We start from the raw sequence: 24,560 nt of genomic DNA on the forward strand, positions 1-24,560 counted from the left end.
ACAAAATAATCTTGTTAAAGTGACAGCATCATCACATAAGAAACAATCTAACCTCTGCCTCTTGACATTCTATGGTGTTACTATTACTGAATCCATGAGTATCAACATTTTGGGTTGTCTCATTGACCAGAAACCCAACTGGATTTGCCAAATAAATACAGCGGCTATAGCAGCAGATCAGAGGCTAGGAATACTGCAGTAACTCACTTCCTGACTCTCTGAAGCCTGTCTGCCATCAACAAGACACAAGTCAGGTGTGTGATAGAATACCCCTCAATTGACCGAATGAGTACAACTCCAACAACATGCAAGAAGTTCGACACCATCTAGGACAAAGCAGCCTGCTTGATTGGCATCATATCCCCACAAACATTGCCTCACTCCACCACAGACTCTCAGTAGCAAAAGTGTGTACCATTTACAAGATGCACTGCAGAAATTCACCAAGGCTCATGAGACAGTTCCTTTGAAACTCATGACCAATGGTTCCCACCCTTTTCAGCATCAAGCACACTATAATTGCAGGGACAGTTCCATGGCACACACACTTCCTTTAATTGAATTGACTGCTCATAAATGTCACATTTGCTATGGTTATTGCCTTACTAAAGAGGTTTACAACATACTGCATACAATAAGCTAAAGAAGGAACAAAAGTATTAATTATTCAAATCCACCAGGAAAAATACACCATCTTTAAATGCAAGCACAGACACATTTGCAAAATCAATGTGTTAATGAATGTTTTCCATGCCGCCTTAACTTACTTGGACCAGTGCAGCATTTGCCAACTTCTCTCTGCAGTTGACTCAATTAGGGAAGGGACAAGGAGCATTTCCTGTCCCTTATTCTTCTACATCAGAAGTTTTCAACCAGTATGCGGTGGACCATTGATGTGTTCAAACAAGATGAGAAGTGTGCCCCTTTGTGTAGCCTTCCGAGATGGCGCCTGTGGAGATTTGATTGCACACATGGACAGGAGAAGGGAAATCAGCTCATCATGCAGCCTGCTTGTACATGTGCAGGACCAAACATTCAGTATGAGCAAGCACGTTGATTAAGGATCAATGATGAGAAGAAGCTGCACAAGTGCAGTAAAGAGGCATACAGTTGAAACAGCCGTGGAAGTGGCTTGTCTGACTGGACAAATTTCCAAGTTATAAAGTTAATATTTTTGGCTTATTTAAAATTATGCCTTGAAATTAATCTTTGAAAAGATTCTATGAAGAAATGAATAAATTTCTTGTCTAAAGAAGTGATTCTTCTGCTCATTCAATTGATTAAACATCTGAACCTAAAGAAAATAAGCAAGAACTGTTCAAAAACAGCATGAAAGCATCCTGGGATTTGGATTTTCATGGACAGGAAATGTTCTTCCAGCCTTCTGATTCGCATCACATCTACAAGCATCCACTCCCTCCAACACTGATGCTCAGTAGCAGCAGTGTGTACTTTCTACAAGATTTAGATTAGATTACAGTGTGGAAACAGGCCCTTCGGCCCAACAAGTCCACACCGACCCACCGAAGCGCAACCCACCCACCCATTCCCTACATTTACCCCTTTACCTAACAACTATGGGCAATTTAGCATGGCCAATTCACCTGACCTGCACATCTTTGGACTGTGGGAGGAAACTGGAGCACCCGGAGGAAACCCACGCAGACACAGGGAGAATGTGCAAACTCCATACAGTCAATCGCCTGAGTCGGGAATTGAACCCGGGTCTCTAAAGCGGTGAGGCAGCAGTGCCGCCCACCGTGCCACTAAAGATCCTCAGACAGCACCTTTCAAATCCACAACCATTTCAAGGACAAAGGCAGCAGATACATAGGAACACCAGCATGTGAAAGTTCTCTTCAAGTCTCTCATCATCCTGAGTTGGAAATTTATCACCATTTCTTTAATGTCAGTGGGTCAAGATCTTGGAATTCTCTCCTGGACTGCAGCAGTCAAGAAGGCACTCACCACCATCTTATAAAATCACAGATTCTCAAGGGTAACGAAGTAAAAACAACAAATGCTGGCCTAGACACCAATCACCTCGTCCATGAATTAATTAAAAAATTCCCGTGTTTGATGCTCTTGTAATTAATGCACAATTATTGAAAATACAAGTTCACACCCCTATCACATTTCTCCAAGGTTGCTGATGGCAGAAGATAAATTTTTGTTTTGCTGGCGTGACCAATTCTGGAAAGATTGCAACTTCAGTCCTCTCAAAGCACAATACTGCGAATGCTAGAAATCTGAAAGCAACACAGAAATTGCGGGAGGAACCCAGCAGGTCAGGTAGCACCTATGCAAAGAAAAACAAAAGTAAGCGTTTCCAGTTCGATGACTCTTCTTCAGAACATGACTTGAAACATTAACTCTGTTTCCTGCTCCACAGATGCTGCAAGAGCCACCACGTTTCTCCAGCAATTTATGACTGTGTTACCTCTGAGGAAGGGTATCTCGCCCCGAAACTTGAACTCTGATTTCTCTCCACAGATGCTGCTCGAGCTGCTGAGCTTTTCCAGCAATTTCTGCTTTTGTTTCTGATTTACCACATCCCGGGTTCTTTGGGTTTTAACCTGGGTCCCTTACCTGTTTGAGCAGGAAAGGACAACACTTTCCACGGCGGGAGGACACTCTAGTCTCTCGGCTGGTAACGAACGGATCGTGAGCTGAATCATCTGAGCACCGCCGCTTCGGGGTGGAGTCGGACGAATGCAGTAGTGGAGACACAAAAAGAACAGAAAGTGCTGGAGGAACTCGGCAGGTCGGGTAGCATCAGCGAAGAGAGAAACACAGTTAATATTCGGGGACGCAGGGTGGCGGTTCTGAAGACCGATCACCGGACTCTAAATGTCAACCCTTGTTATTCTCTCCTCAGATGTTGGCAGACCTGTCTGATATTCTCCATCAATTACTGTTTTTTATTTTGTTTCGGATTCCCGGCGTCTGCAATTCTTTATTGTGTTTGGGCGGAGCGGGAACGCCGGGCTCGGCGCTGACTGGCGGAACACTAGGCCCCGCCCGGTTCCTATGGTGACCACTGACCCCACTGCGCAAGGTCAGCCAGCGCGGCGCACGCGCCGTACCTGCCCGTTCACCCTCTCCAGCCCCTCTCTCTCTCTCTCCATCCTCCCTTCCCCCAGTCTCTCACATTACCGCGGAGAGGAAGCTGAAACTCGGACATGGTGAGTGATCGCGGTCGAACTCCTCCGGCCTTGATTAACCCTCGACGCAGTAGGGGAGGCGGGGGTAAATAAAAACAAAATAAACCGGGTTCGATGGCTCCTTCCAGCACCCCACCACAACCCTAGGGTAGAGCTGACTATCTCCCTCCCTCACTCACCCAACAAACCCCTCGAAGGGGATAAGCCGATCATGTCTCCATTGCTGAGGCTCCCACGCCCCTCACCCCCACCTCGGTTAGTTACGGTCTGGCTGCCTCACCCCGTGTCGCCAGATCTGGAACAAGGACTGGGGAAGACAGCGAAAGGCCTTCGCTCTCCTTCCTGACTTTGTCCAAGGACCTCGCAGTAGTTTCTGTTTGGCCGCTGATAACCCGACAGTTCATTGTCACGAGTGAATACCGTAGCGTAGAATGGTTCTGATTTTAGCAACACAGAACTGATTACTGAGCTGTTTCGTTCCACTACTGGTGAAGTTCATGAATGCTCTTGTATTTACTGTTTGCCTTGGTTATGTCAACTTGTGCCGAAATTCTCCTGGCTGGGTTTCGTGAGCTATATTAGCTGCTGTGTGTCGTTCCACTCGAGCAAGTCTGCAGATGTAATTCTTTACCCTTTTTGAACATTAATGCTTTTTGTTATGTTATTGGGATAGTACCTTCCTGTGTGTTCTTTATATTGTGAATATGATTAAATTTATGTTAAAGAATCTGTCTATTGAATATGTTAAAATATTTGAAATATACCTTCCCATCCCCCCCTCAAACCAAAATTTTTAGAAAAATTTCTGTTGTACATTTAACAGGATGTTGTCAGTGGTATTCTAATTGAATGTCATCTATTTGTTGTACTAACATGTAGATTGGTAATTTTTTTCTCACTCCATGTTTTTGCTTTGAGAGAATTAAGAATATTTATTCCATTTCTAATTTTTACAAGGCAATATGAGGTTGCTTCTTGATTTTATAAATTATCCTTCCCTAATTTTTATCATTCCTGACTACTCTAAGTGCTGATTAGTTGGTGATATTTCATTTGAATGGTCATAGATTATTACTGAGGGTTGATTAAACATGTTTAAGTGCCTTTTTTCATACTTCCCTTTGGGACCATTAAGTGATTTGTTTTCAAATTTACAGAATTACAGATTTACATGCAAAAACTACATCTAACCACATTTCTAAACACTTGTTTTTGAGTCATCTTCCTACATCTGTACTTATTCTTTTGGGATTATTTGATGAATGTGGCAATTTATAGATGGACTGGTGCAGTGGTTAACACTGCTGCCTCACAACACTAGGGACCTGGGTTCAGTTCCAGCCTTGGATGACTGTGTGGAGTTTGCATGTTCTCACCATGTGTGCATGGGTTTCTGCCAGGTGGTCTTATTTCCTCCTACAGTCCAAAGATATGCATACTTGGTGAATTGGCCATCCTAAATTGTATCATAGTGTCCAGTGTTATGCAGGCTGAGTAGGTTAGTAGTGGTAAATGAGAAGTTATGGGGATAGGTGGGATGCTCTTCATGGAGGGTCAGTGCAGACTTCATGGGCCAAATGCCTCTATCTGTGTTGTAGGGATTCTGTGACTCTATAATCAGTAGTATTATGCTCAGTTCTTTTGGGAGGGCCAAATAAGCACAGAAAAAGCAAGCAGTTGCACTTATGTAGTACCTTTCGCCATCTCAGGTTGTCCCCAAGTACTTAATAACCAACAAAATATTATTTAACAGGTCTGGCAACATCTGGGAGGAGAAAAGAGATAGTTCCAAGTTAACGAATCGGTTCTGATGAGTCACCAGATTTGAAACTTTAAGTCTGTTTTCTCCCCATCGATGCTGCCAGACCTACTGAGTTTCTCCAGCAATTCCTGTTTTGGTTTCATATCTCCCAGCATCTGCATTTCTTTGCTTTAAAATACTGTTCAAGTTTGATTTTTGTTTGTTCATGAGATAAGTGTTGCTTCATTTATTGCCTGTTCCTCATTACTAAAGGTCTTTCAAGAATCAACCTCATTGCGATGATTTGAAGCCACATGTTGGCTAGATCAGGTAAGGATAGTAGATTTCCTTTCCCAAAAGAGATTTGTGAACCATTTTGGATTTTTACAACAATTGGCAGTGGCAGCATGTTTCCCCCTGGATTTGTTTTTAACTTCCAGATATTTAATGAATTTAGTTTTCACCACCTGCCCTGATACATTTTGAGCCCATGTCCTCAGAACTGATGTTCTGGATTACTAATCCATTGACATTACTGCTACACTACCACCTCCCCTCAAATGGTGTTTATTGTTGTTACGTCAGGAATGTAATGTGCGATAACTTCCCACTTTAACTATTGCTAGATAGAAGGACAAATTTATCTTTTCAAATAAAAAAATTATTCTGTTCATTCTTTCAGGAGCACAAAGGCTCAATACTTGAAAAATAAGTACCCAAAATGGACAACTATTTCAAGACAGCAGTTTGTGATCTGGACAAATTACTTGATGAATTTGAGCAAAATCCAGGTTTGTTCTGTTTTTTTTTTCTTTCAGGTAGTTTGAATTTACTTCCTTTATCCTTGTGTACCTTGGCATGCAGCCTGCCTTGAATTCTGTTTCTTTAATGCTTGGAGTTTACAAGAATACTTCATAGATTAATGTTGAAGTTTTCTCTTTTCCTGTTAGTTATGTAAGAGCTTGGAATCTGTTTTGAGGATTACTCACTGTTCTAATGTAGAAGTTTAACTTGGATGGTATGAGTAAGCTATTAGAGTTTTTCTTCTGTAAAGTTGCCTCAAATTTGTAGAACAGAAGTGCTGAAGGATGAATTTTGTAATGTATTATGCTTGTTTATAAATGAAGCATTCCCAGAATAGATATAGCAGTGATTACTGCTGTCATTTCATTTTGGACTTTTAGTCATCAAATTGACTACATCCACTCTGTTGTTAAGTATTGGACTCAACCTGCCATATCTTAGATATAGCAAAGCTAACAAAGCATTTGCTAATCTCTCACGAGTCATGGCTGAAGAGTATGGAAGATGAATGATTGACAATGAAGGCAGAAGTTGGAAGCTTCCTTTTTCTTAATTGCCTCTTGTGAGGAAATGCTTGGCCTGAATCAAAACCTTATTGATGTGTCAACTAGATGTCTGTTTAGTGATCTGGTTAGTCTGAGTACTTTTCTAGTCAAAGTTTCCTTTTAAATTTTTTGAATTTGTTCATGGGATGTGGCCTCACTGATTGGGTTAGCATTTATTGCTTATTCCTTATTGCTCATGAGGAGGTGGTAATGAGCTGTTGCTTTCAACTGCAATTCTTAGGAGGGAGAGCCATCCACAAAATGTTTGGAAGGGAATTCCAGGATTTAGAGTTCCAGTGACAGTGAAGGAATGTTAATCTAGTCCCAGTCAGGTTGGTATGTGATTTAGTGGGAACTCGAAGATGGTGGTTGTATCTGTTGTCCTTGTCTATCTAGGAGGTAGAGGTTGCAGATTTGATATCATGTTTTTGAAGGAAACTTGGTAACTCGATAAACTTCATACCATTTTTCATTTGTTACTTTGTATAGAGTTGGCAAGTCAAATCAATTTCCAACACTGCTTAACCATTCAACTCTGAGCTCGTATTATGCGGCACCACTGTAGGTTCATCTGAGTACGTCTGACCATTTCATCTCAAATGAGAATTCAGGTCTTTATAGAGTCATACACCATGGAAACACACTCTTTGGTCCAATTTGTCCATGACAGCTGAGTTTCCTAAACTAAACTTTTGTCTGCATTTGGCCTATGTCCCTCTGGTTTGAGTTACAGGGAAGGCTAGATAGACTATTAAAACATTTAAAAGACATTTGGGCAGGTATCTGAATAGGAATGATTTAGAGGGATATGCGCAAATGTAGGCAAGTGGGACTAATTTAGTCTGGGAAACTTGGCTGGCATGGGCAAGTTGGACCAAAAGGTCTGTTTCCATGCTGCATGACTCTATAAATGTTATAACTCTACCTGCATCTACCAGTTCCTCTGGCAGTTCATTCCACATACTAACCACCCTTGTGTGTGAAAAAGTTGCCCCTCAGGTGCCTTTTTAAATCTTATTCCACTCACCTTAAAGTATGTCCCCTTGTAAAGTAACTCCTCCAAATCCTGGAGAAAAGATCTCTGCTATTCACCTTATCTATGCCCCTGATAATCTTTAAAATCTCTATAAGGTCACTCCTCAATTTCCTACGCTCCAGAGAAAAATGGCCCAGCCTAGCAGGCTCTCCTTATAACTCAAACCCTTAAGTCCCAGCAACATCATAGTAAATCTTTTCTGCACTCCCTCCAATTTAATAAAACTTTTCCTATAGCAGGTGACTGAACACTACACAGTACTCCAAAAGTGGCCTCACCAATGTTCTGTTCAACTTCAACATGATGTCCCCACTTCCTACACTCAACAGTCTGAACAATAAAGGGAATTGTACCAAACAATGCCTTAACCACCCTGTCCACCTGTGACACAACTTTCAAATAACAATATATTTGAACCTCGAGGTCTGTTTGACAACACTCCCCAGGGCCCGAGCATTGACTATATAAGTCCTGCCCTTGTTTGTCTTGTCATAATGCAACACCTAGCATTTATCCAATTTAAACTCTATCTGCCAATCCTTGGCCCAATTGATCAATAGCTCTTTGTAATCTTAGATAACCTTCTTCACTGTCGACTATATCAGCAATTTTGTTGTCATCCACAAACTTACTTACCATGCCCCATATATTATTATCCAAATTGTTTATTGAAATAACAAACAAAATTGAACCCAGTACTGATCCCTGCAATACATGGTTGGTCACAGGTCTCCAGTTCAGAAAACAACCCTGTGCCACCACCCTCTGTCTCCTACTGTCAAGCAATTTTCTATCCAAATGGCAAGCTCTCCCTGAATCTCATGTGATCTAACATGACTAACCTGTCTATCATGTGGAACCTTGTCAAAGGCTTTATGAAAGGCCCTGTGTGCAATGTCTACCTCTTTGCCCTCATCTGTCGTCTTGGTCATATCCTTAAAAAATGCAGTCAAGTGTGAAAGACATTATTTCCCATGCATGAAGCCATGCTGCCTATCTCTAATCAGTCTTTGTCTTTCTTAATGCATGTAAGTTCTATCTCTCAAAGTCCTCCAACAACCTACCTATGACCGACATCAGATTCACCGGTCTATAGTTCCCAGGCTTCTCCTTGCAGCCTTTCTTAAAGGCACATTAGCCACCCTCCAGTCGTCTGCCACCTGACCAATGACTGTAGATTATACAAGTATCGCTGCTAGAGGTCCCGCAACTTCTTCCTTAGCTTCCCACCATGTCCTGAGATACAATTCATCAGGTCCTAGAGATTTATCCATCTTTGTTTTTTAAGATCTCCAGCACCACCTCTTCCACCTCACCACCACCTTGTGGACTGTTTTCAAGATATCAGTATTTATTTCCCCAAGTTCCCTGGCTTCCATGTCTTTCTCCACAGTAAGTGGATTGCGCTTTGACGGGTCGGTGTGGACTTGTTGGGCTGAAGGGCCGTTTCCACACTGTAAGTAATCTATTCTAATCTAGTCTAAAAGAAATATTGATGCAAAATATTTGTTTGGTGTCTCTCCCATCTCCTGTCGTTCCACACATTGACAAGCATGATCTTTAAGGGGCCCTGTGTCTCCCTATTTGCTCTTTTGCTGTTTATGTGCTTGTGGAATCTTTGGATTATCTTTAACTTTATCTGCCAAGGCTATCTAATATCCCCTTTTTGCCCTCCTGATTTCCTTCTTAAGCGTGCCTCACTCCCCCCTACACACTTAGAGATTCCCTTGATCTCAATTGTTTATGCCCAAGTAATGCCTCCTTATTCATGACCAGAGCCTCAATATCTGTATTCATTCATTGTTCCCTACTCCTGCCAGCCTTACCCTTCACTCTAACAAGCATACTGCCTCTGAACTCATTATCTCACTTTTTGAAAGCTTCCCACTTGCCAGTCATTCCACTACCTAATCTGTGGAATTTTAATTTTGTTAAAAATTCAATTTGTTCAAAAAAAACGTCTTTAACATTTGGCCAATGCTTTTACCAGTGCTTGCAATTTTCTTCCCTATTGCAAAAGTAGGGAGGTTATGCTTCAGTTAAAAAGGGCACTGGTGAGATTTTATCTGGAGTATTGTGCACAATGTTGGTCACCTTATTTAAGCAAGTTTGTAAATGCCCTAGAGGCAGTTTGGAGAAGATTTTTGGACTAATAGTTATGATGTGGGGTTTGTCTTATAAAACATGTTGGGCAGTTAACCTTGTTCTGTTGGAGGTTAGAAGAGTTAATGGTAACTTGATTGTAATATGTAAGATCCTGAGTCTTGACAGGATAGATTTGGAGAAGATGTTACCTCTTACAGGAGAATCTAGAACTGGGGGTCACTGTTTGAAAATCGGGGATTGCCCACTTAAAGCAGATGAAGCAAAATTTTGTTTTATCTTTGAGGATTGTATCTGCTTTCACCACATTTTCAGGAAGAGAGACTTTAAATATTTTTAAGGCAGAAGTAGATAGATTTTTGTTGAGCAAAGCGGTGAAAGGATATCAGTTGTCTTCTTAATGAATGATTGATAGAGCAGACTCAAAGACTGAATAGCCAACTCTTGTTCCTACATCATGTGATCCCAAGTGCAGTTCAGGTTTCTTTTTGTAGAATACTTGACATATACTTTTTATTCATTTAGTGAATGGTGGTGTTGCTGGCTAAGTCTGCATTTATTCATTTGAGAAGCTATTTCGTTGAACCACTGGAGTCCATGTGGTGTAAGTACACCCATAGTGCTGTTTGAGGGATTTCTCAGCTTTTGGGCCAGCGATGTATTTCCAGGTTAGGATGGGTGTGGCTTGGAGGGGAACTCGCAGATGGAGATATTTTGATATATCTATTTCCTTTTTACTTTTACATGGTAGTGGTCATAGCTCTTGAAGGAGCCATGGAGATGCTGTAGTGCATCTTCGAAGTCGTACACACTGCTGCCATTGTGCAATGATGGTGGAGGGAGTGAATGTTAAGTGTTAGTGTCTTTCAAGCCCGGTGCTTTGTACTGGATGGTGTCAAGCTTTGTGGTGCTGGAGCTGCACTTGTACAGGTGAATGAACAGTATTCCATAACACTTCTGACTTGTGCCTTGTAGATAGACATTGGGTCAGGAGGTGAGTTAGTCACAGCAGAATTCATCACCTCTGACCTGGTCTTGTAGCCATAGTATGTAGATGGCTAGTCTGTTTTACCTACTGGTTGATGATCACTCTTTTCAATTTTGGCAGTGGGAGATTTTAGTAATATTGTTGAATGTCAAGGGGTAATGGTTAAGTTCTCTTGTTAGAGATGGGTAACTCAGCAATTCTGGGTTACAAATGTTACTTGCTAAGTTAACATGCTTTTTGTAAATTTCCGTATTATTAATTTTGGACTTCATAAATACTATGTTTAATTGCAATTTTATTCTGATTTTTGTTTTAAAGATGAAAGTGACTTTTGCAAGACTGTTGTAGGAGAGCCCATACCTTTGGTCTATTCGTCACTTCGTGCAAACTCAAAATACTTATCAGAATTGCCGGCATCCGCTGCACAGACGACATTCAACAGGCACTCAATTGATACATCAGATAGTCAGCTTGGATCAGATTCAACATTGCCATGTGCTGATCCTAAAGAACTTTCAACATTGCCGTCATCACAAAAAACTCTAACAGAGTTGGACTTGTTGTCAACTGTGGATAGCAGAGCATCTGGTGATTCTGAGCAGTTCAGTTACAGCAGAGGCAGTGGACCTATCTGTGACTTAATTAGTGACACTGAAAGTGTGACCCATGAAACAAATGGTCACAAGGTTGATAATGAAGCTGAAATTAAACCCAGTGAGGACCAGACCAATGGCTTATTGCTGATAGACTTCAATCAGCCTTCTTCACCAGTTCATACTGGAGAGTCGGAATGTTCAGGAGGAGAGAGTTTAGGAATTAAAAACTTGTTGGAGTTGAATATATCGTTTCCTAATAGCACAGCACTTGAGCCACAGCAGTCAGGACATTTTAATGCAGAAATAAGAAACCAGGAATATCCAATCCAGCGCAAGAGTCTTGATGAGCTCAAAGATGATGAACATCAAAAGGAAGAGGAACATCTGGAAAAATTGCCTCAGTCTGAACAAAGTGAAAAGTTGTCAGTTGTTTCAAAGCAAACCAAAGAAATCAGTTCTGTGTTTGGAGAAACTATTGAATACAATGATTGCAGCAACAAAGAACTAGAGCAACCTTGCAGTGTACAGATGCCTGTATGTATAAATTCAAGCAACATAATCACTGTTGAACCTTGTGAATCAGAGGATGTTGAAACGGATTTAGAGGTTGAAAAGGAGTTTTTAAAAGTAAGATACACATGCAATGCAGGGTTAACAAAAAATGGAAATAAAATAAGTAATATGTGTAATTTTACAACATCCAATGATTCTTTGGTCCAGGAAGTGGAATTAGCAGCAGACTCTGAAATAAACTCAACCAATCCAGAGCAGACTTCTCAGGTAAACCATTATCAGGAAGGATATGATGGAACTTTAGACTGTGGATCAGCTATGTGCATAGTTAGAAACCCTGTTAAGTTGAACTCTAAACCATGTGATCAAGATCTACCTCTTGTAGATGATAGCAGTGAGAAATTGGAACATAATGGTAATATCACTTCAGAGCAACCTGTAAGTTTTGAACATGAAGAGAAGACTGGGGACAAACATCCAAACACTGAGGGGATGCAACAAGAAAGAACTTTGTTAGCTTCAGATACTCTTCCAAAAACTGTAACTAAGCCACTTGAAGAGGTACTGAATAATGTTAGTGACGTGGAAGTTGCATCCACTCTCAAAGAATTTACAGCTGAGTTTTCTTTTGTTAATGACATTGAAGATGGATATGATATCAATGATGTGTTGGTTAGTGATTCTGAGCTTGATGCATTCTTAATGGAGCAGACTGAAAATAGTGCGCAAGGATCTATGATTGACCATTTAATTCAAGGTTTTTCAAAGCCTACTGATTTTATCAAACTGGAAGGTTCTCAAGATCTTTCTGAGGATAGTAAGGCTGTTGGTATAAGTCGTGATTCGTGGGAGAAAGAACCTGCTAAATCAACTGAATGTGAAGATGGTAAATTTGCATCAAACTCTTCATCCCCAGCAGAAAATGGTACCATGAACTCTGCTGTAAATGAAGCACTGGATGCGATAACACACAAACCAGACAAAACCAAAAATAGTCAGTCTATATCCCCAACTGACACTGAACCAAAAGCCAACTGCACTCTCAATAATCAGATTAGTTTTGGAGGTGCTAGACCCAAAATCCTTAATTCTCAAACAAGACTTCCACTAAATAAGGAGTTGAATGATCCAATTAATGATAATCCTAAAGATGCTACTGACCGTGTAAATCTGTGTACAGTATATATTGATACAAAGGATACTGTTTCTGAAACCGTGGATAGTCCATCCATTTCAAGCTCCACTCCTCCATATAATGTTTGTACGGAAGATGAGACACTAGTGTTGGGACCATCATACGATTCCATCACACATGGTGATGTAGGTATTGCAGCTACAGATAAAATCGCTGAGCAACATAGAAAAGAAGCTGCTATGTTGGGACATAGCCATCCACAATGGATACCAGATTCTGAAGCACCAAACTGTGCAAAATGCCAGGCTAGATTTACTTTCACGAAAAGGAGACATCACTGCAGAGCATGTGGGAATGTAAGTATCATGTGTCAATTTATTGAGTAGAAAATTTCTGTTTTGAATTTTCTCTAAGGTAATGTATCAAAATGTGCTGATGTGCTAGGTAGCAGTGTAAACTATGACGAAGATGCAAAGAAGCTGCAAAAAATGCATAAACTGATTAAGTGGCTGGATCAAAGAACACAATGGAAAATTGGAGAAGTTTGAGGCTTTGATAGTCAGAATAGAAGAGCAGAATATTATTTTCAGACTTGCGAAACTTTGAATTGTTGTTCAGAGGGACTTGGATGTAATCCTGTGAGGGACACAAAGTTATCATGCAGGTACAGTATTCAAGTAGGAGGGATTTTGCAATGGCCCTAGATACAAGAAAAAGAAAAGCTTATTAAAATTGTTTAGGGGCTTATTGGGACCACACTGTGCAATTTTGTTTGCCATATCTAAGAATGGGCTGTATTGGAGATGATAATGAAGTTTCACAAGATTGGCCAACCCCTATTCCATATGATCTACTGAGTTGATACAGTTAGAGTTCAGAAGACGAGATCATGTTGGAGCTTTAAGATTCGAACAGAATTGTTTGAGGATATTCGAGGCTAAGATGGGTGGCTGCACTACATATCTGGATCGCCTTTCCTTGTCTGATGTCACCCATCTCTGCATGCACAACTTTCTGCTGGCTGACTGCCTCCTGGAATGTGTTATTCACATAGCTCTCTACCTCTCATTGCACAAAAACCAGAAGTTGGAGATTTCCAAATGACTGAACTTCTTTGACCCAGGACACTCGAAGCAGTCTGGAGTTTACATCGATGCGGGATGTGCAGTCAATGGGATTTGCTGCAGAAATTCACCAATAATATATACACTTGGCAATAAGTTTCCAAGTAAGGCTGGTGAATGACTTGGAGGTAACAGAGTCACAGAGGTGTACAGCACGGAAACAGACCCTTTGGTTTAACTTGTCTGGATATCCTAAATTAATCTCGTCCCACTTGCCAGCGCTTGGCCCATACTCCTCTAAGCCATTCCTCTTCATATACCCATTCAGTTGCCTTTTAAATGTTGTAATTGTACCAGCCTCCACCACTTCCTCTGGCAGCTCATTCCATACATGCACCACCCTCTGTGTGAAGAAGTTACCCCTTAAGTCTCTTTTAAATTTTTCTTTCCTCACCCAAAACCTATGCCCTCTATCTCTGGACTCCCCCAACCCAGGGAAAAGATCTTGTCTGTTTACCCTATCAGTGCCCCTCCTGACTTTTATCTTTCCTTTTGCATTTTTATGCTCCCTTCCTTCCCACTTTTCTTTTTATGCATTTTCTGGAATAAACTGAAGTTGAGTATTGATGAATGTTATAATAGACTTTTCCTGTTTTAGAGTCCACTAATATTGTTTAATGTTTTAAGTGCTGTACAGCAAACGTGAGTTTTAGTTTTTACGATGCTATTTGTTTTAAACTATTGGGTCCTGATGCAGTCATTTTTCTAGGTTTTCTGTGCTACCTGTTGTAACCAAAGATGTAAGCTGCAATATTTGGAAAACAAGGAAGCTCGCGTTTGTGTTGACTGCTATGACACCATCCAGAAAGGTAAGTGATTTAAGAGGGGATAAACTTGCTTTCATTTTAAGATCTTCCCATGAATATTCAGCATTGTTCATGAGTTAGAAATATTATTTTATTTTAACAAATACCTTTTTCCATCTACAGGGAAGATCACTTTGATAAGAGAAATAACGTTTCCAGAGTCTTCCTCCCCATACCACCTATGGTTTTTTGTTAAAATGTAACCTTGAAAGGGGGTGATATCGCACAGTACTCTAGGAACAGTATCAAGGGATTTATTTTTAAAAGAACAATAAGCATGGTATAACTAGTACAGTGACTCTGTATTCTTGATTTGAATGGCACCCATGTTTCTGCTGCTATCATGTTAATCATAAATTTGATGCTGCTAAGATATTAAATTTGGTAGACATTTGACTTGTCCTACTGATATACCCTTCTCTCAGCTTGCACCTTCTCTCCCAAAGAATGACAACATATACGAGCCTTGGGGTGTGCTTTATAGCTTCTGTTGGCTTATGTGGGTACCTGGCTTCCTCTGAAGCTTGAATCTACCTACTGAATAAACAACTGAGATTTAGAGAATAACCTGGCCATTATGCATTGTAATTTGTGTTGAAACAACTTGAATTGTCAAGTGTAAATGGTATGAAGGTAATGGCCCTGATTAAGTTAATAAAGATAGTGTGACTGAACTGTACCACTTAGTTCCGACTTCCACCACTGATTTTTAAACTAAGTAACTCAATCCTAGCTGGTGTAGCATTTGGGTAACCTGATGGTAGGGGGAGACATAATCCTCTTGGTCCTCATGATTGCTTGATAAATGTATGGAGACCAAGAGAAACTAAAAGGTATCTATTTTGATCAAATAGGACACGAGCACTAATTTAACTAGGCTTGATCATGAAAGATGAATTGGGTAATGTAGTGATGGTTCCCTGGCTATTGAACTGTTAACTGTAGTGCCATTAAAAGGGAATTCAAAATGATGCACACAGGTTCAATGTTTTAGTACAATGGCAACAAAATCCACAATAGATTCTGACTCTTGATTACAAAATTGAAAAGACCACTACAAGGGAAAAAAAATCTCTATCTTTTGTAGCTGTTAAAAGTATGTATAAGACAGTAATCTGCAATCACAATTTTACATTTTATATAAGAAGTAAATGTTGGAGAATAAATGCAGAATTGAGGTGCAGAGGGAATTAAATGTTCTCAAAGTCAAAAGTTACTATTCAAGTATAGAATGCCATCAAGAAGTCTAATGGGCTACTACCCATCATTGCGAGAGCAATTAAATGTAAAAATCAAGAGATTAGACTGGCTTTCTGAAAGAAGGCAGAGAGTGGTGGTTGATGGAAAATATTCAGCCTGGAGTCCAGTTACTAGTGGTATGCCACAAGGATCTGTTTTGGGACCACTGTTTGTCATTTTTATAAATGCCCTAGACGCAAACATAGGTGGATGGATTAGTAAATTTGCAGATGACACTAAAGTCGGTGGAGTAGTGGACAGTGTAGAAGAATGTTACAGGTTGCAGGGGGACTTGGATAAACTGCAGAATTGGGCTGAGAGGTGGCAAATGGAGTTCAATGCAGCAAAATGTGAGGTAATGCACTTTGGGGAGAATAACAGGAAGGCAGAGTACTGGGTCGATGGGAAGATTCTTGGTAGTGTGGATGTGCAGAGGGATCTTGGAGTGTGTGTACATAGATCCTGAAAGTTGCCACCCAGGTGGATAGTGCTGTTAAGAAAGCATACGGTGTGTTAGGTTTTATTAGTAGAGGGATTGAGTTCCGGAACCGCAATATCATGCTGCAACTATACAAAACGCTGGTGCGGCCACACTTGCAACCAGAACCGTACACAATATTCCCATATTTTGGGAAGGATGTGGAAGCATTGAAAAAGGTGCAGAGGAGATTTACCCAGGATGTTGCCTGGTCTGGAGGGTAGGTCTTATGAGGAAAGGCTGAAAGACTTGAATGTGTTCTCATTGGCAAAAAGAAGAGTAAGAGGGGATTTGATAGAGACGTATAAGATGATCAGAGGATTAGATAGGGTAGACAGTGAAAGCCTTTTTCTTAGGATGATGATGTCAGCTTGTACTACATACAAGCTGACATACCTACAAATTGAGGAGTGATAGATTTAAGACAGATGTGAGAGGCAGGTTCTTTACACAGAGTGGTAAGGACATGGAATGCTCTACCTGCTAATGTAGTTAACTCAGGCACATTAGGGAGATTTAAACAATCCATAGATAAGCACATGGATGATTTTGGGATAATGTAGGGGGACAAGCTGAGATTAGTTCACAGGTCAGCACAACATCGAGGACCAAAGGGCCAGTTCTACGCTGTATTGTTCTATGTAGATCATATTTGTTATGCATGAGATTGGTGAGGCCTCGGTTCCAATATTATGGATTTTGATCCCCTTATAGAAAGGATGTAAATGTGTTTGAGGTGGTTGGGAGGAAGTTTACGACATTGATTAGATTAGATTACTTACAGTGTGGAAACAGGCCCTTCAGCCCAACAAGTCCACACCGCCCCGCCGAAGCACAACCCATCCATACCCCTACGTCTACCCCTTACCTACACTACGGACAATTTAGGATGGCCAATTCACCTCACCTGCACATTTTTGGACTGTGGGAGGAAACCGGAGCACCCGGAGGAAACCCACGCAGACACGGATTGATAACTGGATTTTTTTGATAGATTTGACAAGCTAAGTCTGTTTTACCTTGAGTTTAGAAGATTGAGGAGTGATTTGATTGAAGCTTGTAAGTTCCTGAATGATCTTGACAAGTTGGATATGGAAAGGATATTTCTTCCTGTCAGTCAGGCCAGAACTAGGAACAGTGTTTTAAAATATGGACTGTCCCTTTGGGTAGAAATGAAGTTTTCTTTTGTAATTGTGTGTGCTTCCTATGAGGATAAAATAATTTGTTGCTTTTGGTAAGAATGGTAAACCAACTTGGTGGAGTTAGTTTCTGTTTCTTTTGAGCTGCGTCTTATGCTCGTCATAACGATGAAACTGTTAATGTTTGCTGTTCTTATTTCTCTGAAATTGACGGCAACATCTGGAGACAGCGCATGCATAATTATAAGAGATATGCAGAAGTTGCAGCAGTGAATAATTAGTGCTTTAACTTGCTGCTTTGTCAACAGTTACAATACTTAAGTAAGATCGGCTATATCATGCTGAATTGCATCACTTGTTGAATTCTGGAGATACTTTTGATTTTGCACCAGATGTGAATTAACATAGGATAAGCGAGAAGTTTGTTGCAGAGATAGCAAGACATTTGTGGATACTTTTTGAGGTCTGTGGCAAATGCCTTCACCTCCCTACTGACCATAAAATCTGGGTCTTTGTGTTGATGCAGAAATTGATGACTTCTGCTTGATGTAATGGTATTTGACTTTATTATTTCAACATCATCTCTTGAGGTTCTTTCTCTCTGTCCAAATAGTTTTTGCATTGAATGATTATTATAGTTAAGTTTTAAATGTAAGGATTTTTTCTGCTAATTTTTTTATTCCATCTCGTGTAAAAGGTAAATGTTCCTTAATCCATACATATTATTCCATATGGGACTTCCTCCCAAGCTTGGTGGTACTGGCCAGCATCTACATAATACTGCCTAGTGTAAGACAGTATTTTATTTATTTATTTATGAAGTGTAGTTTGTTTTTCTGTAAGCCTTGGGAATTACTGAACAACTCTGAACCTAACACTTCATTTACTGTGATCACTTGACTCATGATTACAATGTCTTGTGATTGAAAATAACAATGGAATAGAATTTGAAAAATTATTTCCAACATATCTTTCTGAATTGTACTCATCGACTTTGTCACTATTGACTTAAATTACTTGGCATTTTACACACTGAATTTTTTAAAAATAACTGATTTCCATTATTTTAAAGTTGTCTCTAGCTTTCCAGGAAGTGAATTGCTAAGAGACTGAAATGAATTGAGACTAAATTGATGTTTATAGGCTAGTACAATTACTTCGGTTTGTGTGCTTGCCCTGCATTCACCCCCACTCCTATTCTCAATTCCAACATTCTAATGTACAAATTGCAGTGTATGATTTTCATGTTTTCTTATTTCATTCATGGGATGTGGGTTTCTGCAGTTCGGCCAGCAGTTATTACCTACCTCTAATTGGCGTTGAGAAAGTGGTGATCTGTCTTAAACTTCTGACTCATTTGGTGTAGGAACACCCACAATGCTGTTAGGTAGGAAACTCAAGTATGTTGACCCAGTCACGCTGAGGTAGGTGAGTGTCTGCAGAGAAATGTGCAGGTGATTCCCTTGTCTCTGCTGTTGCCCTTTTGTCGTGTGGAGGTCATGGGTTTGAAAGATGCTGTCTAAGGACCTTTGGTGAATGTCTGCAGTGTGTTTTTTACATGGTACACTGTTATATTTTTGCATCAGTGGTGGAGGAATGAATGTTTTTGATTATGGTGTCAATGAAGCTGCATGCTTTGTCAGAGATGACGTCAAGCTTCTTGTGTTGCTGGAGTTGCTTTAATCCAGGCCAGTGAGGTGTACACTGTCACACTTGTGACTTGTGCCTTGCAGATTGTGGACAGGCTTTGAGGAGTCTGGAGGTGAGTTTCTCGCTGATCCTGTGACTGGCTAATGGTATTGAAATGGCGGGTCCGGTTCCATTTCTGATAAAGTGGTGAACTGTACACTGGGGATTGAGTGATGGTAATACTATTTAATGCAAAAGTTGATAAGATTATCTCTTACATAGCAATATAGAGGATAGGAGGAAGCAATTCATCATGAACATGGCTGATCTCCAACTCAATAGCCTTATCCTGTTTACTCCCCACAATCTTTGGTCCCATTTGCCCCAAGAACTATGTCTAGCCACCCCTTGAATACATTCAATATTTTGGCATCAACTGCTTCCCATGGTAATGAATTCCACAGGCTCACCACTCTTTGGGTTAAGAAGTGTCTCCTCATGTGCACTTTAAATGGTCCACCCCAGATCCTCTGACATTGACCCCTCGTTCTGGATGCACCCATCATCAAGAACATTCTCTTTCCCACCCCCCACCCCCCCCCCCCCCCCCCCCCACATCTATCCTGTCTAGTCCTGTTAGAATTTAATAAGTCTCTGAGAGACCCCCTTCTTCATCTGAACTCCTGTGAAAACGATCCTAACCTAGTCAATCTCTCCTTATGCATCAGACCTGCCATCCCAGGAATCAGCCTGGTAAATCTTTACTGCACTCCCTTGTGAGCAAGAGCATCCTTCCTCAGAAAAAGAGACCAAAACTGGACACCGTATTCTAGCTGTGGCCTCAAGGCCCTGTTAACTGCAACAACACACCTCTGCTCCTGTACACGAGACCTCTTGCAGTGAAGGCCAACATTTCATTTGCCTTTTTCATCACCTGCTGCACCTGCCTGTTTACTTTAAGCAACTGGTGCACAAGGACACCCATGCCGTGCTGCACACACTGATCCCAATTTACAACTATTCAACTGTAAATACAGTAATCGGCCTTGCTTTTGCTTCCAAAATTAATAACCTCACGTTTATCCAAATTATACTGCATCTGCCATTGATTTGCTCCAACTCACCCAAACTGTCCAGATCATGCTTGTTGGAGATTGCCAACTTGTGTGGTGCAAATGTTTTTTTTAAAATTCGCTCATGGGTCATGGGTATCTGTGCCTGGCCAGCATTTATTGCCCATCCCCTTGAATTGAGTGGCTTGCTAAGCCAATTGAAGGAATTGACAGTCAACTACATTTAGGAGTCTGGATTTACATATAGGCCAGAACAGATGAGGATGGCCACTTAACTTCCGTGGATGACACTCGTGAGGCAGATAGGTTTTTTTCCTGACAATCGGCAAGTGTTTCACAGTCTTTAGTAGATTCTTAATTCCAGATTTTTTTTTGGATTGGATTCAAATTCCACCATCTGCTGTGACAGGATTCATATTAAAATCCTGGAGTGCTATTTGAGTTTCTGTATTAATAGCTTGCAATAGTACTCCTTGGGCATCACCTCCTCAAACTTGGATGTTATCGAAGTGTGATTAGATAAATGTGCATTTTGACACGGACTACTTCAGTATCTGAAGGGTCAGTTTGATATTGAGTATTGTACTATCATTGGCTTGCATCCCCATTTCTGGCTTTTGAGGTTGAGGGAAAGTCATTAATTAAGCATCTGAAAATGATTGAACTTGGGAAGATACCCTGAGGAGTCTCTGTATAGATGTCCCGAAGTTAAGTTGATGTCCAAAAACCGCACCCATCTTCCTTTATGACTCCACTCTATGGAAATTCCCCTGATGCCCATTGAATCTAGTTTTTCTTGGCACCTTGGTGCCACACTCGGTCAAATGCAGCTTTGATGTTAAAGATGGTCTCTCCTCCTGTCTGCGGTTCAGCTTCGTTATCGTTTTACAAGGATGTAATGAGGTCAAAAGTTGTGGCTCCGATGGAACTTAAACTGTACATACCATTGGCCAGGTAATTGCTAACCAAGTGCTGCTTGAAAGCACTGTTGATGACCCATTTCATCCGGCAAGAGAATGGGTTTGAAAAACTCTGATCTCCAGCATCTGCAGTTCTCACTTTCTCCTAAATGTTGATGCTGGGAAATAAAAACTCTGCAAGGCTGATACAGACCACAACTAGATTTGCATGGCAGAGCAAGTTGCAGATCAAAATTCTTTCAAAACTTCCCATGAATCTCAAGTGCAAATGTCATGCTTTCCATAGCAACTATGTTGAGGCCAGAATTAATATCTGGGGTATGAATGCTGGGGTCATTTTCTGTCTGGCTTAATTGACCATGTTCAGACTATTTCCAAGTAAGGTCCTCAAGCAGAGACTAATATTTCCTCTAAGTTACGCAAGAGCAGAGCAGATTGTCATACAGGCAACACAGTGGCTTTTTAAATTAATGCAAATATACATACTCCAGAACAAATTAGTGTGTTGGTACAAACTTTAATTTCACCACTTTGAAAATGATTTAACCTTAGATTGCAGAGGTGAAAGGTTAACGTCTAATCACTGCATCAGCCTGTTCTATAGGAATATATTTTGTAGTTATTGCCAATAGTTCACTTAAATAATTCATCTTTACTTTCTGTAGTGAAACCCAAGGTATTTTTCCTTGGATACCATTTTCATGTTTTAGTTATTTAAAATTTTATTACAGAAGATTTGCATCAGCTAATGAAGGAAAATTGGACCAGTGAATTTTGAAAAGAAAACCTAGAATCATGGAATCCCTACTCTGGAAGCAAGCCATTTGACCCATCAAACTCACACCGACCTTCTGAAGAGCATCCCAGCCAGACCACTTTCCCACCCTATTCTGGTAACCTTGCATTTCCAATGGCTAATCCACCTAGCCTGAACATCCCTGGACTCTATGGGAAATGCAGCATATTGAGAGAATCGCATTTTTAATTGAGGGAAATGGCGGTGAGGGAATAATCCAGAGGCCAGATCGGTGTTCTGTGGCGATGTTTAAATTCCACTATGGCAGCTGGTAGAACTTAAATGAATTTAATCTATCTGGGATCAGTAATAGTCTCAAGATCATCAATTTTTGTAAAAAAAAATTCCTCTGGCTTACTAATGTAGGGAAGGAAATATTGGTCTATGTAACCTAATCTAAATAAGTAATCTAAGTGGCTCCAGACACACACAAATGTACCCAATTCTTAGTTACCCTCTGAAATGGTGTGGAAAGGCAATCCGTTAAGGATGGGCATTAAATGCTGGCCTTGCTAGGATCCCATGGAAATAAGTGAGTTTTCTTTTTATTTTGAATTCATGTTATTAAAGCAATTGCCCTAAGAGTGTTTATGTGATTAAATGATGTTCAACTTAGAAATCTGGTACTAATCACAGGAAAGTGGGAAATCAGTAAATGTTGAAACAAAAATATAAATTTCTTCTGTTGAAGACATGTCAGATTTCTACATTGACTGTTTCTCTCTTCTCCAATGTTGCCAGACCTGTTTTTTTCCAGCATTTTTGATTTTCATTTCGGACTTCTGGCACCTGCAGTATTTTGCTTTTATTCAATTTCTGTAGACTTCTGCAAAAATGATTTTTTTTCTAATCCATCCAAATTTGCAAGGAAGGAATACCAAAGGTGTTTTTCATTCCTGTACCCTCCATGACTAGAAATTATACTTCATATTCATTTTTGTGCTTCTATATGAGAAAGTATGTTGGGGTTTTTAATTCTTTTTTCAAAAACCTGGAGAAATAAGGTTTTCCTTAAAATAAGCTCTTTCTACTGAAGATTCCAGTTGAATATATTGCCTGATGAGTATTTTGTTAAAACCAGGAACGTCCCAATTTCTACCTTAGATCTGTGCTGTTTGCTAATCTCAAATAGGACAGAAATGATATTAGCACCAATTATGTTTTACCGTGAAGCCGAGGAAATAATTATGCATGATTCTGTTGGCACAATTGGTGCCTCCTGGAAAATGAATGATAACAGAAAATGTCAAAATGCAATGGTCAACAGCATTTGTATAAGGAGGTGATGGAAAGGGTTACAGTTTTAAAGTCAGTAATCTCTTGCAGAGCCCAGCAATGTGGCTGCTGGATAGTGGCAGATAACTACTGCAATGCTTCCAAAATTGAGTAGCCTGTCAATTTATCACTTCTTACACCTTGGAACTGAAGTGTCCTGAGGTCACACCTTCGTGAGAAGAGAGAAATTTGAGGAAATGCAGAAAAGAAAATTCAACCATATATATTTCCTGAATTCTGGAAGGAAGTGGCTAGGGATAAAATTGGAGCTCGTATTTATTCCCCCTTTTGGTACATATACAGGCTTTGCTTTTCATTTTGTAATCATTGAGCTGAGAAAAAATATTCTGTTCTGCTGTTTATATCATTTGCAAGTTCATGTTTCGTTGGAGCAATTAATACATTGCTAATAAGTCACATAATACTATGAAGTGTTCCTGAGAAAAGACACATTCAAGCTTTTTGTCTTGTACTCGTCACGATATTCACAAGAACATCTCTGCAAAGAGGAACAACATGTTATATTGTACCAGAAGTGTGTGCTGTTTGGCAAGTGGACTGTAATTTGAAGAGTCATTTTCGTGGAGAATGCACCAATTAGATGATAGCAGCCAGGCAGATTGACTCATAATTGAAGGCATTACCCTATCGGGGAATGACTTCCATCTCTTTAAAGTTGGAACAGGGTGCAATTTATTTACTTGTTCTTTATGCCTACAAAGAGCAGGGACCTGTATATCTTCAGATATAATCTGCTTGACACTGCAACCCTTACTGGCAATCCTAAATTGGTTTGACTGTCTAATTCCTTGCACGCTCGGGATTACTTAGCAAATGTTATCGAGTTGTGCAATCAAATTGTGTTGAACACTTTTTCGCAAATAGCAGCTGCTTGGGTGCGATCAGCATCATGCCTGTTACAAACAGCCAAAGGGACAAACTGATATGATCTGTCTCCTTTTGGGACATAAGGCATACAAACCTAGCATCAATGTCCTTCTGAAATTCATGTGCCACAGTATTCACTTGTGTGATAGACTTTATGACTTGATAACAGCTATTAGTAGTGAACATTGCTGTGTTGCTGCTGCATACTAGCAAATTGCTAGCTTCGACAGTGGTTCAAATGTTTGAATAGCTAATTCTTCCAGGGTATTCTGTAGCAGATTCTGCACTTCTCTGAGCGAGAGCTGATGGTCGAGAAGATAGTCATAGAGACATACAACATAGAAATAGACCCTTTGGTCCAACTAGTCCAACTAGGTTTACCAAACTAAAGTAGTCCCACTTGCCTGCATTTGGCCATGTCCCTCTAAACCTTTTCTATTCATCTATCTATCGAAGTGTCTTTCAAATTTGTTACTGTACCTGCATTTACCATTTCATCTGGCAGTTCATTCTACATGCGAACCACCCTCTATTTGAAAATGTTGCCCCTCTGGTCCCTTTTAAATCT

General features: G+C 40.3%; 1 protein-coding gene and 1 long non-coding RNA gene across 8 annotated transcripts in view; one reads left to right on the forward strand and one right to left on the reverse strand.

Moving 5' to 3' along the window:
• The window catches only part of LOC140483751 (uncharacterized), a 56,316-nt gene extending 53,322 nt beyond the window's left edge, over positions 1-2,994 (reverse strand). For both annotated transcript variants that reach the window (XR_011962032.1, XR_011962030.1), the window contains exon 1: positions 2,590-2,994. This is a non-coding gene — a long non-coding RNA (uncharacterized lncRNA). The remainder of the gene's footprint in view (positions 1-2,589) is intronic.
• Positions 2,995-3,063: 69 nt separating this feature from the next.
• zfyve16 (zinc finger, FYVE domain containing 16) overlaps positions 3,064-24,560 on the forward strand; it is a 69,179-nt gene continuing 47,682 nt past the window's right edge. For 5 of the 6 annotated variants that reach the window (XM_072582161.1, XM_072582175.1, XM_072582184.1 and 2 more), the window contains exons 1-4: positions 3,064-3,185; positions 5,588-5,696; positions 10,700-12,981; positions 14,459-14,558. In XM_072582161.1, the coding sequence (XP_072438262.1) occupies positions 5,627-5,696; positions 10,700-12,981; positions 14,459-14,558 (2,452 nt within the window). In that variant the 5' untranslated portion in view covers positions 3,064-3,185; positions 5,588-5,626. Of the gene's footprint in view, positions 3,186-5,178; positions 5,236-5,587; positions 5,697-10,699; positions 12,982-14,458; positions 14,559-24,560 lie in introns of all 6 variants that reach the window. The other variant, XM_072582167.1, reaches the window with a different exon arrangement.

Source organism: Chiloscyllium punctatum, chromosome 2, assembly GCF_047496795.1.
Source record: "Chiloscyllium punctatum isolate Juve2018m chromosome 2, sChiPun1.3, whole genome shotgun sequence".
NCBI classification, from domain to species: domain Eukaryota; kingdom Metazoa; phylum Chordata; class Chondrichthyes; order Orectolobiformes; family Hemiscylliidae; genus Chiloscyllium; species Chiloscyllium punctatum.